Source organism: Aspergillus japonicus, assembly GCF_003184785.1.
Source record: "Aspergillus japonicus CBS 114.51 unplaced genomic scaffold BO86scaffold_120, whole genome shotgun sequence".
NCBI lineage: Eukaryota > Fungi > Ascomycota > Eurotiomycetes > Eurotiales > Aspergillaceae > Aspergillus > Aspergillus japonicus.
Genome location: NW_020291757.1, coordinates 1 through 13,255, shown reverse-complemented (window position 1 = coordinate 13,255; position 13,255 = coordinate 1). Strand labels below are relative to the sequence as shown.

Genomic DNA, 13,255 nt, shown 5'->3' with positions numbered 1-13,255 from the left:
TTTCAACACCTCTGTAGGTGGATTTGAATACTGTGTATTGTGAACTATGTAGATAGAGACAGATCTAGACTACACATAGAGTCGTTTAAGGAGGTCAAGTGTGTTCAAATACTACAATGGCTAACAGAACCAGAACATGAAAACAGGTAAATAAAATCTTTTCGTTTAGAGTTAAAAAATGGTAGGTTCTGACTCCGAAAGCCAGAGGTCTTCATGATCGCATCTCAACTACTGTGGAAGGAAAGCCGTCCAATTCTCTCATTTTTTGAGGATCTCGCTCCCTCCCGTGACTGTTTTCAGGTATGTACAGTCGCGCAGATGCATGCAAATCGACTGAATCCTATCGAACCCCCCGTCCACTCCAGTACACGCAAAACCAGAACCAAACGGAGAATACGCCCAAAGTTCCCACTTTACCGGTTGCTCTTGGCGACACGCTCGAGCTCGTCCTTCTTCTTGATGGCGTAGGAGTTGGAGCTACCCTTGGCGGCGTTGATGAGCTCCTCAGCCAAGCACTCGGCGATGCTCTTGATGTTGCGGAAAGAGGCCTCACGAGCACCGATGGTCAGGAGAGCGATGGACTGGTTGACACGGCGGAGGGGAGAGACATCGACGGCCTGGCGACGGACGGTACCGGCGGAACCGATACGGGTGCTGTCTTCGCGGGGACCGCAGTTGACGATGGCATCAACGGCAACCTGGAGAGGGTTCTGGTCGGTCATGATGTGGATCTAATGCGAAACTGTTAGCGCCTTGTCCGAGGCTGATTTCGGTTCTCGGCCGGTGAGAGTAGTGCTTCGGTGGAACATACGATCTCGAAAGCGTGAGCAACGATGCGGACAGCCATGAGCTTCTTTCCGTTGTTGCGGCCGTTCATCATGAGGGAGTTGGTCAGGCGCTCGATGATGGGGCACTGAGCCTTGCGGAAACGCTTGGCGGCATAGCGACCAGCGGAGTGAGGAAGGTAGACAGGGGAGCGGATCTGGATGTAGTCGCTGGTTGCGTGAAATTCGAGTCAGTATATCTCGTTCTGAGTCTTTGCCATCCTCTCTTGTCCAATCCATTCCGAGCCAGAATCCCTTTTTCTCTTTTCGTTGCGCAAATCCTTCCGCGTCGTGCTTTTGCTTGGATTCGAATCGACTGTTGCCTCCAACCCGACGAACAGGCTGGTGCAAATTTGTTTTCCTCCATCGAGCCAATCCGTTCCTCCTCTTCGTGGTAATAACAATCGCGATGAATTGGGAAGCACCTACGTCAAGGAGATGTCCCGGATCTCAACATCCTCGTAGCTCCACTTGTTGAACAGCTTCACGCTGCCCTGCTCGGCAAGAGCATCCTTGGGCAGGACCTGGAAGGCCGCAGCAGGGTTTTCGACCTCGACTTCGCCGTGTTCAGACATGTTGGACGACGTATGCACCTGTTGTCGAGGGAGGGATACGTGAAGGGGTGGCGGACGGTGTCGTTGGGTGATCCTGCAACGTCGACGAATACAGTCGGTCGGCTGAAATGTGTCGCTGAGCCCACGGAAATTCGAGGTGCGACTCGCTTAGCGGTGGGTGGGTTTAGGGCAGGCCCGACCACCAATGGTGCCAGAGGTGTCATGTGATCAAGCACTAACGGGTCTGCTCCGGTGCACCAACCCTGATTGGGGTTAGCCCGTGATGCCCCGGTAGATAACCACATCGGACTCCGCTTTCAACCCACCGGCATGTTACAACCCATCCTCCATGATCTAGACTGTATTCTGCTGGAGACAGGGCCATCGATACTAGCCCGTCCTTCACAAACGCCCAGCCCCCATTACCGAGTTTTGCTATGTATACGCTCGAAAATACCAGTCTTCGGCCAATTGTTTGGGACAGCGTCCTTCACCATTGGTCAACATCAGCAGCAGTATGCGCTCATTGCTTCAGACGATCAATTTGAGACAGACCAAAGACCGCTTCTCGGATATTTGACCTGGTGGCCATTGCTGATGCTAGACCGCAAGTACAGATCGACAGCCTCAACGCATCGATTGTCCTTGGTCATAGGATGGAACACTTGTCTGCGAAGATCTTTGCCCTCGATGACTCCAAACGATGTCTTTCAAGTTGGAAAAGCATCATCACGCCAGTCAACAGATCTCATGCCGGTTTGACTGGGTAGATCTCGAATGATTGGATGAGACTGCGATTAACGACCACGGTCAATCATTTGTGCCACAAGAGTCACAATGACCGGCATCCACAGGTAATCAGAGCCAGAGAGAGCGAGTCTTGGAGCACAAACCTTCAGACGATCTCGCAAAAAGTGGAATCCTCTGGTGCTGGTATCCGAAAGGATTCCAACACTCGCTCGATGACAGTGGCTCTGTGCTCGGTTGCATTACGAGCATGAAAATTCATGCCATTGAGTCTAGAGCCTCTTCTCATCTGGAGCAGCAGGACGACTATGCCTATATCTATGCCGGTGGTGAACAGGATACGAGCCTCTGGCTCCGATCGGAGTAGACTTCCATGGCACGTATCACAGTGATTGTAGCAGATAAGCGAGCCATGTGGACAGTTGGGGACTAGCTGTTGTAAGCGCATGGTCGGACTCTAGTTCCGTTCTACAAGCAATGTTCCCTGATAGTTGGTCCATCAAATTCAATCAGGCGGATCTCGACTACATTATTCTAGGACACTGAGCATATCGAGGAAAGACTCATCATCATGCCCTAATGAGCGGCCTCTTGATGTACCTCGTTGAAACTCTGGTTAACGCGAAGCGAGATCCTAAACAGGCGATCTCTGACGCGAAGCCACCGAAGTGTCAATGTTAGGCGGCCAATAGTTCTACGGAGTCTGAACACTGCATGGAGGGTTTCAGCCATCAAGGCGCTTTTTCATCCGAGAGTCACTGTTAGACTAACACCCTGACTCGAAATTGAGCAGGGTTCAGTGGTCTTCCTGCAACCTCCCAAAGAGAAGTCTTGTGACAGGTTGACACAGCACAATCGGTATTGATTCAATACTACTATTCTTACCAGTCGATTGTTCTCCCCAGGTGGATCTTGGCGCCAAGGGACATGCATTGACTCCACCGGAGCTAGAAAGATGTTAAAGATATTAAGTAGAAGGAGTATAGATTTCAAAGTAGAGGGAGTACGACAGGTTGCTGTGAAATGCCACCCCAATTCATCAGAGTAATTCTATTGTTAGTACAAGGTCTACCCTCCAGCAAGGAGAGGTCAACTCCCCGATAGACAATGTGAATCAGTCAGAAAGGGGACATCCCGCATCGGGTCACGGGTAGCGGAAAAGCCGGTAAGAGTCAAATCATGCAGAAATAGGGACGGCACATGAGGATTGGTTGTTACCAGAACGTGTACCTGTCACTGGAAACACAAGATAATTTGTTCTTTCAGGGGTCATCTATGGTCGTCGTGGTGGTAGTAACTGAAGATGAGCGTTGAGCACATTTACTACCACTATCATGACTATCATGGAATGAGCAGTCAGTCACTTAGTTACATAGTACGAACAGTACCTTAATTTAACATCGTCATCCCCAGATCCTCATCGTCCATCATCCCGCGGTGTGGCGGTGCCAATTGTGCCCACGGCCAACTGTGCCAATTGTGCGTCTCCGGCCCGCCTCACAGGCCCTACTCCCACCTAATTAAAGCCCCCTCGGCAGGTGACGTTGTGGCTCTTTGTGGCTCTTCGGGCGCGGAGAAAGCGAGAGACGCTCCGAGGAACGTGAGAGAATCCCCCCCTCCTCCTCCGCCTCCTCCGCCTCCTCCTCCTCCTCCACACACCCCCATTCAAACTACTTCTCCTCGGTCGCAAGAGGCCGTGTTTATTGGGGACTTCTTCTTCTCTCCCCGTCTGTCCCCAGTGCCTGTTGACTGCCGACTCAAACACCCTGCGATGAGAGTATCTTTCTTCGTTCACGCCCAGTCGTACGCGCCCTCGAATGACAGCCCCTCGATTTGTACCCCTTCAGCGCTTCTGTGATCATGGCGGACGACAACAACCCTGAGCTGCAGTCCGCTCTGCGCGACCTTGACAAGGAATTGGAGGTATGAGGCGGTCACTGTTACTTTCTGTCCATCTAGGACCTGGTTATCGTGTTGGAAATTCTTGGACTGACTTGCTCTTGCCCTGTACTATCAGGAAGGTGATATCACCGAGAAAGGGTAAGCATCCTGTTGGTGCCGAAAATCGGGCAGTGTACGCGGATAATGCCTCCCTCAGGACAAACACCGCTAGCATCTATTCAGAATCCCAAGACACATGATTCATGGCAGACCATCAACTTGATCATGAACTGATTTTGTCGCAGATATCAGAAACGGCGCACATTACTCCTCTCGCAGTTTTTCGGCCCTAATATGGCACTGGACCTCAATACACCTACATCCGGCAATGCTCCCTCCTCAATCACCAGTTCAACCCACCCGCCTCCGGCCATCCTCAACGTCCGACCCCCTACGGCCGATTCCACAAGCCATGGCGGACCGTCGGATTCCTTCTCGAACGGCCGCGATAGTTTCCAGAACGGGGGCTTCGGATATGATCGGAGGATAAGTGGCGAGACGCAGGGCTCATACGAAAGAGACAGCATGTTATTACCTGGTGACAGAGCCCCGTCAGCCGCTTCTTATGACTCTCTTTTCCTTCCGAAACCACAGCCTGCTCCGCCGCTACAAGAGAGTTCGAGGACAGCAACCCTACTAAGTCAGAATTATGCTTTCAATCCGGGCCCTCCTCACGATCACTACGATGAGCCGGCCGGGGCCTACGATATGCCATCTGGCACTGGCACGCGACAGTCGACCATGCTCGACTCTCAGCAGGGGTACTTCTCCGACTTTGCTGGCCAGCAACAGGACGATTATAGAGACAGTTACGGGGGTGGTTTTCATCGCTATTCCCAATCAGATACATTTTCCCCTACGGCAAATATGGCTCCGCCTTTAATTCCTGCCTCTGAACTTCCTCACGGACCGGCACTTGATCACCTACTTCCGTTGGAACCTCGGGACATCCCATTTGCTGTTCATGATCCCCACGACAAGAATACCCCCATGTCTAATTTCGAAAACATCCCCGCGGTTCTCCGGCATCGCGCTCGAGTGCATGCGAAGCAGCCGGCTTATTGGGTCCTAGACCAGAAAGGAAAGGAGATTGCCTCGATCACTTGGGACAAGCTTGCTAGTCGCGCGGAGAAGGTGGCGCAGGTCATTCGGGACAAGAGCAATCTCTATCGCGGTGATCGTGTGGCTTTGATCTACCGCGACTCCGAGATTATCGAGTTTGCTGTCGCCTTGATGGGATGTTTCATCGCCGGAGTTGTCGCCGTCCCAATAAACAGTCTCGAGGACTATCAAAGTCTCAACCTGATCTTGACTTCCACGCAAGCACATCTCGCTTTAACGACGGAGAATAACCTCAAGAGCTTTCAGAGAGACATTACAATCCAAAAGTTGAATTGGCCTAGAGGGGTAGAGTGGTGGAAGACGAACGAATTCGGCAGCTACCACCCAAAGAAGAAAGACGATACCCCGCCACTCGTGGTTCCCGATCTGGCTTACATTGAATTTTCAAGGGCCCCTACCGGAGATTTGCGCGGTGTTGTCATGAGCCATCGAACGATCATGCATCAGATGGCTTGCCTCGGTGCAATTGTTTCGACGGTGCCTGCATCTTCGAGCGCAGCGAAACAACGTGGGGAGACTCTTATCAGCTACTTGGACCCCAGACAAGGCATTGGAATGATTCTAGGCGTCCTCCTTACTGTGTACGGGGGCCACACCACTGTCTGGCTTGAGGATCGGGCCGTAGAGACCCCTGGTCTTTATGCTCACTTAATCACTAAATACAGGGCAACTCTTATGGCCGCCGACTACCCCGGCTTGAAAATCGCAGCATACAACTACCAGCAAGATCCAATGGCCACGCGACATTACAAGAAGAATTCCGAGCCCAATTTTGGATCGGTGAAGCTCTGTCTGATTGATTCGCTCACGGTGGATCCTGAATTTCATGAAATTCTGGCAGACCGATGGCTTAGGCCCATGCGAAATCCCAGGGCTCGAGAAATTGTCGCTCCAATGCTTTGTCTTCCTGAGCACGGTGGCATGGTCATCAGTGTGCGGGATTGGCTGGGTGGTGAAGAACGCATGGGTTGCCCTCTGACGCATGAGATGGACCCCAGCCAGCGCGAGGGGTTCAGGAAGGAAGAGAAGAAATCGGAAAAGACCGAGACCAACAGCGGGTTTGGTAGCAGTCTTTTGGGTGGTGGTTCTTCTGCTCCCGCTCCCGCCCCGCAAGAACAAGGACAGACTGATATGCTCGAAGTCCTCTTAGACAAGGAGGCTCTGAAGAGCAATGAGATCGTGGTTCTAGCCATGGGTGAAGAGGCGAAGAAGTTTGCGCCCACTATGCCTCACGCTGTACGAGTTGGCTCGTTCGGTTATCCTATCCCCGATGCTACTGTGGCGGTGGTTGATCCCGAGACCAATTTGCTGTGCACCCCCAACGTGGTTGGCGAGATCTGGGTTGACTCGCCTTCTCTTTCAGGAGGCTTCTGGGCCTTGCCGAAGCATACGGAAGCTATCTTCCATGCACGGCCATACAAGTTTGAGGAAGGTAACCCTACACCTGTTCTGGTTGAGCCGGAGTTCCTTCGAACGGGTCTCCTTGGCTGTATAATTGAGGGCAAGGTTTTCATCCTTGGCCTTTACGAAGACCGGCTTCGACAGAAGGTGGAATGGGTAGAACATGGGCAGGAGATCGTTGAGCACCGGTACTTCTTTGTCCAACATCTGATCGTCAGCCTTCTTAAGAACATCCCGAAGATCCATGACTGCACAGCTTTCGATGTTTTCGTCAATGAGGAGCATCTTCCGATTGTCGTCTTAGAATCATACGCAGCTTCGACAGCCCCAACAACTTCAGGTGGTCCTCCACGGCAGCTGGATTCAGTTCTATTGGAGTCTCTGGCTGAGAGATGTATGGAAATCCTTTACCAGGAGCACCATCTGCGCGTCTACTGTGTTCTATTGACAGCCCCCAATACTCTCCCTCGTGTGACCAAGAATGGAAGACGCGAAATTGGAAACATGCTCTGCCGCAAAGAATTCGACAATGGATCGTTACCTTGTGTTCATGTCAAGTTTGGCGTTGAGCGGTCGGTCCTGAATCTGCCGATCGGAGTCGATCCCGTCGGCGGTATTTGGTCTCCACTTGCACTCATGTCTAGGCAAGAGATGCTTGCAATGCAGGAAAAGCAATACTCCGGAGTTGACTATCGTGACGTCGTCATGGATGACCGTACGTCTACACCACTGAACAACTTTTCTAGCATTGTGGATCTTCTTCAATGGCGTGTTTCTCGCCAAGCCGAGGAACTCGCTTACTGTTCCATTGATGGTCGTGGAAAGGAAGGTAAAGGCATCACCTGGAAGAAATTCGATCTAAAGGTTGCTGCTGTAGCCATGTACTTGAAGAACAAGGTCAAGGTTCGACCTGGCGACCATTTGATCTTGATGTACACCCATTCGGAAGAATATGTCTATGCTGTCCATGCCTGTCTATGCTTGGGCGCGGTGGCAGTTCCTCTTGCTCCCATTGATCAGAATCGTCTTTCTGAAGATGCTCCTGCATTCCTCCATGTTATCAATGACTTCCGAGTCAAGGCGATCATTGTCAACAGTGACGTTGACCATGTCCTGAGGCAGAAGCTTGTTTCTCAGCATATCAAGCAATCTGCACAAGTCCTACGAATTGGGGTACCGGCCATCTACAACACCACGAAGCCTCCTAAACAGTCTCATGGCTGTAGAGATCTTGGCTTTACGGCGAAAGAGACCTGGAAACAAAGCAGTCAGGCAGCCATGGTCTGGACTTATTGGACTCCTGACCAGAGGAGAATTTCGGTGCAGATCGGCCATGACACTATTATGGGCATGTGTAAAGTCCAGAAGGAGACATGCCAAATGACTAGCATGAGGCCGGTCTTGGGAAGTGTACGAAGCACTCTAGGACTCGGATTCCTTCATACCTGTCTTATGGGTATCTATGTCGGTAAGCTAAACTTATAAACCCTGACGGGCGATTACGTGTGCTGATCAGCCTCTGCAGGTGCGCCTACGTATCTAGTTTCGCCAGTCGATTTCGCCCAGAACCCCATGACTCTTTTCGTCACCCTCTCCCGGTACAAAATCAAGGACACATACGCCACAGCCCAGATGTTAGATTATGCAATGAGCGCCATGGCCGGTAAGGGTTTCCAGCTGCAAGAGCTGAAAAACCTGATGATATCTGCAGAAGGACGACCGCGAGTCGATATATGTGCGTCTCTCTGTGCTTATTGTGAAGGCGCCTTGCTAATAATACTACAGACCAAAAAGTGCGTCTCCATTTCGCTTCTACCAGTCTCGACCGCACCGCGATCAACATTGTCTACTCCCACGTCTTGAACCCTATGGTAGTTACGAGGTCTTATATGTGCATTGAGCCTGTGGAATTATGGCTTGATCTGCGCTCTCTGCGTAGGGGACTTGTCTATCCGGTCGACCCGGATACTGATCCCAACGCTCTTGTTCTACAAGACTCGGGCATGGTGCCAGTCAATACACAAATAGCAATTGTGAACCCGGAGACATGTACTTTGTCGCATGTGGGAGAGTATGGTGAGATTTGGGTTCAATCCGATGCCTGTGCCAAGGCCTTCTATGGTTCTAGGCAGGACTTTGATATGGAGCGCTTCAACGGACGGGTAGTGGATGGAGACCCCAATGTGGCGTACGTTCGGACCGGAGACCTGGGCTTCCTGCACACAGTCACAAGGCCAATTGGTCCTAATGGCCAACCGGTGGAGATGCAAGTTCTTTTCGTCCTTGGTGGAATCGGCGAGACGTTTGAGGTTAACGGATTGAACCACTTCCCGATGGATATCGAGTCGTCGGTGGAGAGATGCCACCGCAACATTGTGACCGGAGGGTGGTAAGTGATCAACCAATATTTCCTGCTGCATGTGCGCCTGCTAACAAACACCATCAGTGCCGTTTTCCAAGCGGGTGGCCTCATTGTGGTAGTAGTCGAGGTCACAAGAAAGGCTTATTTGGCATCACTTGTTCCAGTCATTGTCGATGCCATCCTCAACGAGCACCAAGTCGTTGCAGATATTGTTGCCTTCGTCTCCCATGGAGACTTCCCTAGATCTCGTCTTGGAGAGAAGCAACGCGGCAAGGTGCTGGCTTCGTGGGTTACCCGAAAACTGCGAACGATCGCCCAATTCAGTATTCGTGACATGGAAGGCTCTGAGAACCCTTTCGCGGCACCCCAGCACCGGATGAGTCGAAGCTCGAAACCTGGCAGCACTATGGGCAACAGTACTCGCAGATCTACTCTTGTACCGGATACCGAGCCCTTACCCCGGTCGCCCGCTCCGGTTCTTGTCGAACATTCTGAAGCATCCATACACTCGTATCCTGGCATGCAGGAACCTGGCATTGGTAGCCCTACCGGCACTGCGTCTGAAGGTATAGCCTCTGTTCCACAGATTTCTGAACCCTCACGGCCGACAACCGCTTCAACGAATGGGATTACTGCCGTAACAGGATCTGAGCTTCCCTCAGCCATTGGTCATCCCGACTTCGGCTTCGAATTCGGAGACTTCGCCCACACCACAGGTGCCGGCTCGTCTACCCAGGCGGGACCGGGAGCTCCTGCAATGGCCGAGACTCTTCCCTATCGGGGTGGCCCAGGACCGCAGCCGCAGCAAGCAAGTGGGAATTTCCCTGCGCGCTCCGACTCATACAACCGAAAGCCCGTTTCCGACACATTAGATCGCAGCTCCGGGGACTGGCCACAGGAAGCATTAATTTACCAATCGACCCTGGGATACGATGACGCCCCGAGTCACGAAGGGACACCCTATCAGCAACGTTAGTTAAGTGCGAATCGGCAGTTACTGTACTGTACATAATAGTCTGTTTGGACGAGGCCGCGAGGCCCATTTTGCCAAGCTGGCTCTGTATGTGTCTTGTTGACCGACTTGCAGCACCTTCCATGGCACCTCCTCACGCTTTCCCATTTCCCATTTTGCATAGCCTGCCCATCATCATGACGACTTATCCCTATCGTTTTATCTCTTCTTCTTCCCGCTCTGATTGGCTTTGTCCTTTTATCATAAACCTCTATATTGCTTTGTTGCTTCCAGTTTGACAAGTATATATGTTCGACCCCTTGCTTCCCCCTCCACCCCTGCCCCATGATGAACGACATGCATTGTTCTGTACATAGCATACCCCTCTTCTTCTTTTCTTGTTTGTTCCCGCCCGGCCTATGATACTACCTATCTGGTATAGACAGACGTGCTCGGATGTTATAGCATTGATAAGCAGCCACCACATCCTTCTGTATTAGCTTCAAAAGAACCCTTTATTATCCTGTTAATCATGAGTATCTTACCTCTTCTTGCTGAGCAGAGCCTTGACTGTAACCCATAGAAGATCGGAGATCAATACCTAGACATTCACACACCCAGGCCTCTCTAATTCGATTGGCTCTTCCAGTCACCAAACATTTGGCAGCAACCAATTGGTTTGGTCTTTCATAGATCGCACGTAACCACCTCTTGGATCTTCAACCAAGGTCTAAGCCGCCAGTTGCTCAACAAACAGCGTGTGTAAGTGCTTCCACTTGAGATGTTTGTATCGTACTATAGAAATGTTCCAAACGTATATTGACAAGTAGTATCACACGAATCTGCTTTACGCCACTCGCCCCGAAATTACCCACCCAGCGCTTTTAGCCAACCACACGCATATGCGTTCTCTCCGTCTCTTCCTTCCCCTCTGTTTCTCGGCTCCTCACGGACAAGATCACCAAACTTTTCGAAACATTTCATTCACATTCGTGTAATATAAGGCAAAAAAAGGATATCTTTCTCTCAGGACCCGCCCCTAGACATTATAGAACAAAAAGAAAATGCTCCCGAAACAAGAAAGAAAGAAAGAAAGAAAGAAAGAAGTTTTGGTATGTTTGGAAGTAGACAGAGATTTATTTTTGGTTTGGATTGGCAGGAGACCGCCAATCACTGGCTCTCGGCTTGCTTGGTCAGGTTGGCCAGATCGACTTTGGGCTTGGAGCTGCCGGCGAGGGTTTCGAGGGCTTCGAGGTCCTCGTCTGTGAGGGTGTTGGAACGGATGGGGCGGAAGGGGGCGGGAGAACCGGCGCGGCTGGTGAGGAACTGTTTTTTTTTTCGCGGGCCATGATTAGTAACGTGGATTTCCGGTTGAGAAGGGGAGGCAGAGGAGACGGAAGGACTTACAGAGCTGGCGGCGCTGAGGAGAGCAATCAAACTGGCTTGGACAACATCCTGGTGGATACCAACGCCCCAGACGGTTTCCTTGCTGCCGGCGGCAGTACACTGGATGTAGGTGGCGGCCTTGACGTCGCGACCCAGACCAATGGCGTGTTCCTTGTAGTCGACGACATCGAGGTCGATGCCCAGGGTGGCCAGGGCGTTGGCCAGCGAGGAGATGGCACCGGGGCCCACGCCGGTGATGCCGTGCTGGACGTTGTCGATCTCGATGATACCCGTGAAGCGACGCTTGAGGTTCTTGGTGTTGAGGGCCTTGCCGGGCTCGGGGGGCGCGGGGGAGGTCGACCGGTCCGTCGTGATGTTGTAGTCGATCAGCGTGAAGCGCGGGTTGGACTTGAGGTGGTAGGCCTCCTCGAACAGGCCCACCACTTCGCTGGGCAGAAGCTCGCGGCTGACCTCCTCGGTCTTGCGCTGCACGACCTTGCTGAACTCCACCTGCAGAGCGCGCGGGAGATCCAGCTCCAGGCTGCGCAGGATGACCCAGGCGGCACCACCCTTGCCGCTCTGCGAGTTGACCCGGATGACGGCCTCGTAGGTCCGGCCAATGTCCTGCGGGTCCAGGGGCAAGTAGGGGATCTCCCATTTCGTGTCGTCGCTGGCGCCCGCCTCCTCGCGAAGCTTGAATCCCTTCTTGATCGCGTCCTGGTGACTGCCGCTGAAGGCGCACACCACCAGCTGCCCGCCGTAGGGCCATCTCTCGTTCACGGGAATCTTGTTGCTCTCCTCGACGACCTTGATGACCGCATTGATATCGGAGAAGTCGACCTTCGGCGAGACACCTTGCGTGTACAGGTTGAGGGCCAGGGTGACCAGGTCGACGTTTCCAGTGCGCTCACCGTTACCGAACAGGGTGCCCTCGACACGCTGTGCACCGGCCATCTGGGCCAATTCCGCGGCGGCGACGGCGCAACCGCGGTCGTTGTGGGGGTGCACGGAGACCACGTACTTCTCGCGCTCAGAGACGTTGCGGCAGAAGAATTCGACCTGGTCGGCGAAGACATTGGGAGTCGACATCTCCACGGTGGCGGGCAGGTTGAAAATGATGGGGTCCTTCGCCGTGGGCTCCCAGGCGGCCTTGACGGCCTCACAGACCTGTGCGGCGAACTCGGGCTCGGTATCCGAGAACGTCTCCGGCGAGAACTCGAAGTGCCATTCTGTACCGGCCATCTCGGGGTCGTCCTTGGTGATCGACCGCGCATACTTGGTGCAGCGGACGGCCATCTCCAAGCTCTTCTCCTTGTCCATATTGAAGACGATGCGCCGGAAACACGGACTCGTAGCCAGGTAGATGTGCAGGATCGCCTTCTTGGCTCCCTTGAGGGAGTCTACCGTGCGCCGGATCAGGTCCTCGCGACACGGGGACAGGACTTGCAGCCATACATCGTCGGGAACCAAGCCAGGAGTTTCGACCAGGCGACGGGTAAAGTCGAAGTCAGTTTGGGAGGCAGAGGGGAAGGAGACTTCAATTTCCTTGTAACCGATGTCGCGGAGCATCTTGAAAAAGCGGAGTTTTTGTTCCCCGTCCTGTCACGGAGGACACATGTTAGTCTCTTCGGGTGGCAATCGAGTGTATCCCAGAGAGGAGCTAGTCTGCGAGACAGCAAAGGAGGAGCAAGTCATACCATGGGGTCGGGCAAGCTCTGGTTACCATCTCTCAAATCCGTGGCCAGCCAGCGGGGAGGGGTATCGATGACCTTGTTGGGCCATTGGCGGTCAGGAAGGTGGAGCGGTTGAAACCGCTTGTATTTCTTCGAGGGATCTTTGAGCCTGTGACGAAAATTGATCAGTTACATGCCCCGACGTCAATAGTCATTTGTCTGCGCGTGACAGAGCACCGAAGATTGAGGAGAAACGGCAATGGGAGCTTACATGGGCATGGTGGGCGAGAGAG

The 13,255-nt window shown here is 52.8% G+C and overlaps 3 protein-coding genes across 3 annotated transcripts; 1 reads left to right on the top strand and 2 right to left on the bottom strand.

Moving 5' to 3' along the window:
- Positions 1–151: 151 nt before the first annotated feature.
- BO86DRAFT_393741 (40S ribosomal protein uS7) lies at positions 152–1,504 on the bottom strand. Its single transcript, XM_025673082.1, has 3 exons — positions 1,254–1,504; positions 812–995; positions 152–731 (listed from the first exon to the last, which is right to left on the bottom strand). Exons 1-3 carry the CDS (start codon positions 1,397–1,399, stop codon positions 414–416), a joined length of 648 nt encoding a protein of 215 aa, XP_025521934.1. The 5' UTR covers positions 1,400–1,504; the 3' UTR covers positions 152–413.
- Positions 1,505–3,888: 2,384 nt separating this feature from the next.
- BO86DRAFT_36463 (putative AMP binding domain protein) lies at positions 3,889–10,051 on the top strand. Its single transcript, XM_025670013.1, has 6 exons — positions 3,889–4,048; positions 4,143–4,165; positions 4,312–8,057; positions 8,115–8,324; positions 8,375–8,978; positions 9,036–10,051. The coding sequence occupies exons 1-6, from the start codon at positions 3,986–3,988 to the stop codon at positions 9,925–9,927; spliced, it is 5,538 nt and encodes a 1,845-aa protein (XP_025521933.1). The 5' UTR covers positions 3,889–3,985; the 3' UTR covers positions 9,928–10,051.
- Positions 10,052–10,671: 620 nt separating this feature from the next.
- BO86DRAFT_414163 (2-isopropylmalate synthase) lies at positions 10,672–13,255 on the bottom strand. Its single transcript, XM_025674819.1, has 4 exons — positions 13,234–13,255; positions 12,987–13,131; positions 11,311–12,888; positions 10,672–11,229 (listed from the first exon to the last, which is right to left on the bottom strand). The coding sequence occupies exons 1-4, from the start codon at positions 13,239–13,241 to the stop codon at positions 11,074–11,076; spliced, it is 1,887 nt and encodes a 628-aa protein (XP_025521932.1). The 5' UTR covers positions 13,242–13,255; the 3' UTR covers positions 10,672–11,073.

Coding starts and splice junctions, on each gene's coding strand:
- BO86DRAFT_414163 (XM_025674819.1), bottom strand. Junction 12,889..12,986: donor AGAGCTTGCCCGACCCCATG/GTATGACTTGCT, acceptor CCTCCGTGACAG/GACGGGGAACAAAAACTCCG. Junction 11,230..11,310: donor TCCTCAGCGCCGCCAGCTCT/GTAAGTCCTTCC, acceptor AAAAAAAAACAG/TTCCTCACCAGCCGCGCCGG.
- BO86DRAFT_393741 (XM_025673082.1), bottom strand. CDS start 1,399: ATGTCTGAACACGGCGAAGTCGAGGTCGAAAACCCTGCTGCGGCCTTC. Junction 996..1,253: donor ATCCGGGACATCTCCTTGAC/GTAGGTGCTTCC, acceptor TCACGCAACCAG/CGACTACATCCAGATCCGCT. Junction 732..811: donor TTGCTCACGCTTTCGAGATC/GTATGTTCCACC, acceptor GTTTCGCATTAG/ATCCACATCATGACCGACCA.
- BO86DRAFT_36463 (XM_025670013.1), top strand. CDS start 3,986: ATGGCGGACGACAACAACCCTGAGCTGCAGTCCGCTCTGCGCGACCTT. Junction 8,058..8,114: donor TCTTATGGGTATCTATGTCG/GTAAGCTAAACT, acceptor CAGCCTCTGCAG/GTGCGCCTACGTATCTAGTT. Junction 8,979..9,035: donor AACATTGTGACCGGAGGGTG/GTAAGTGATCAA, acceptor AAACACCATCAG/TGCCGTTTTCCAAGCGGGTG.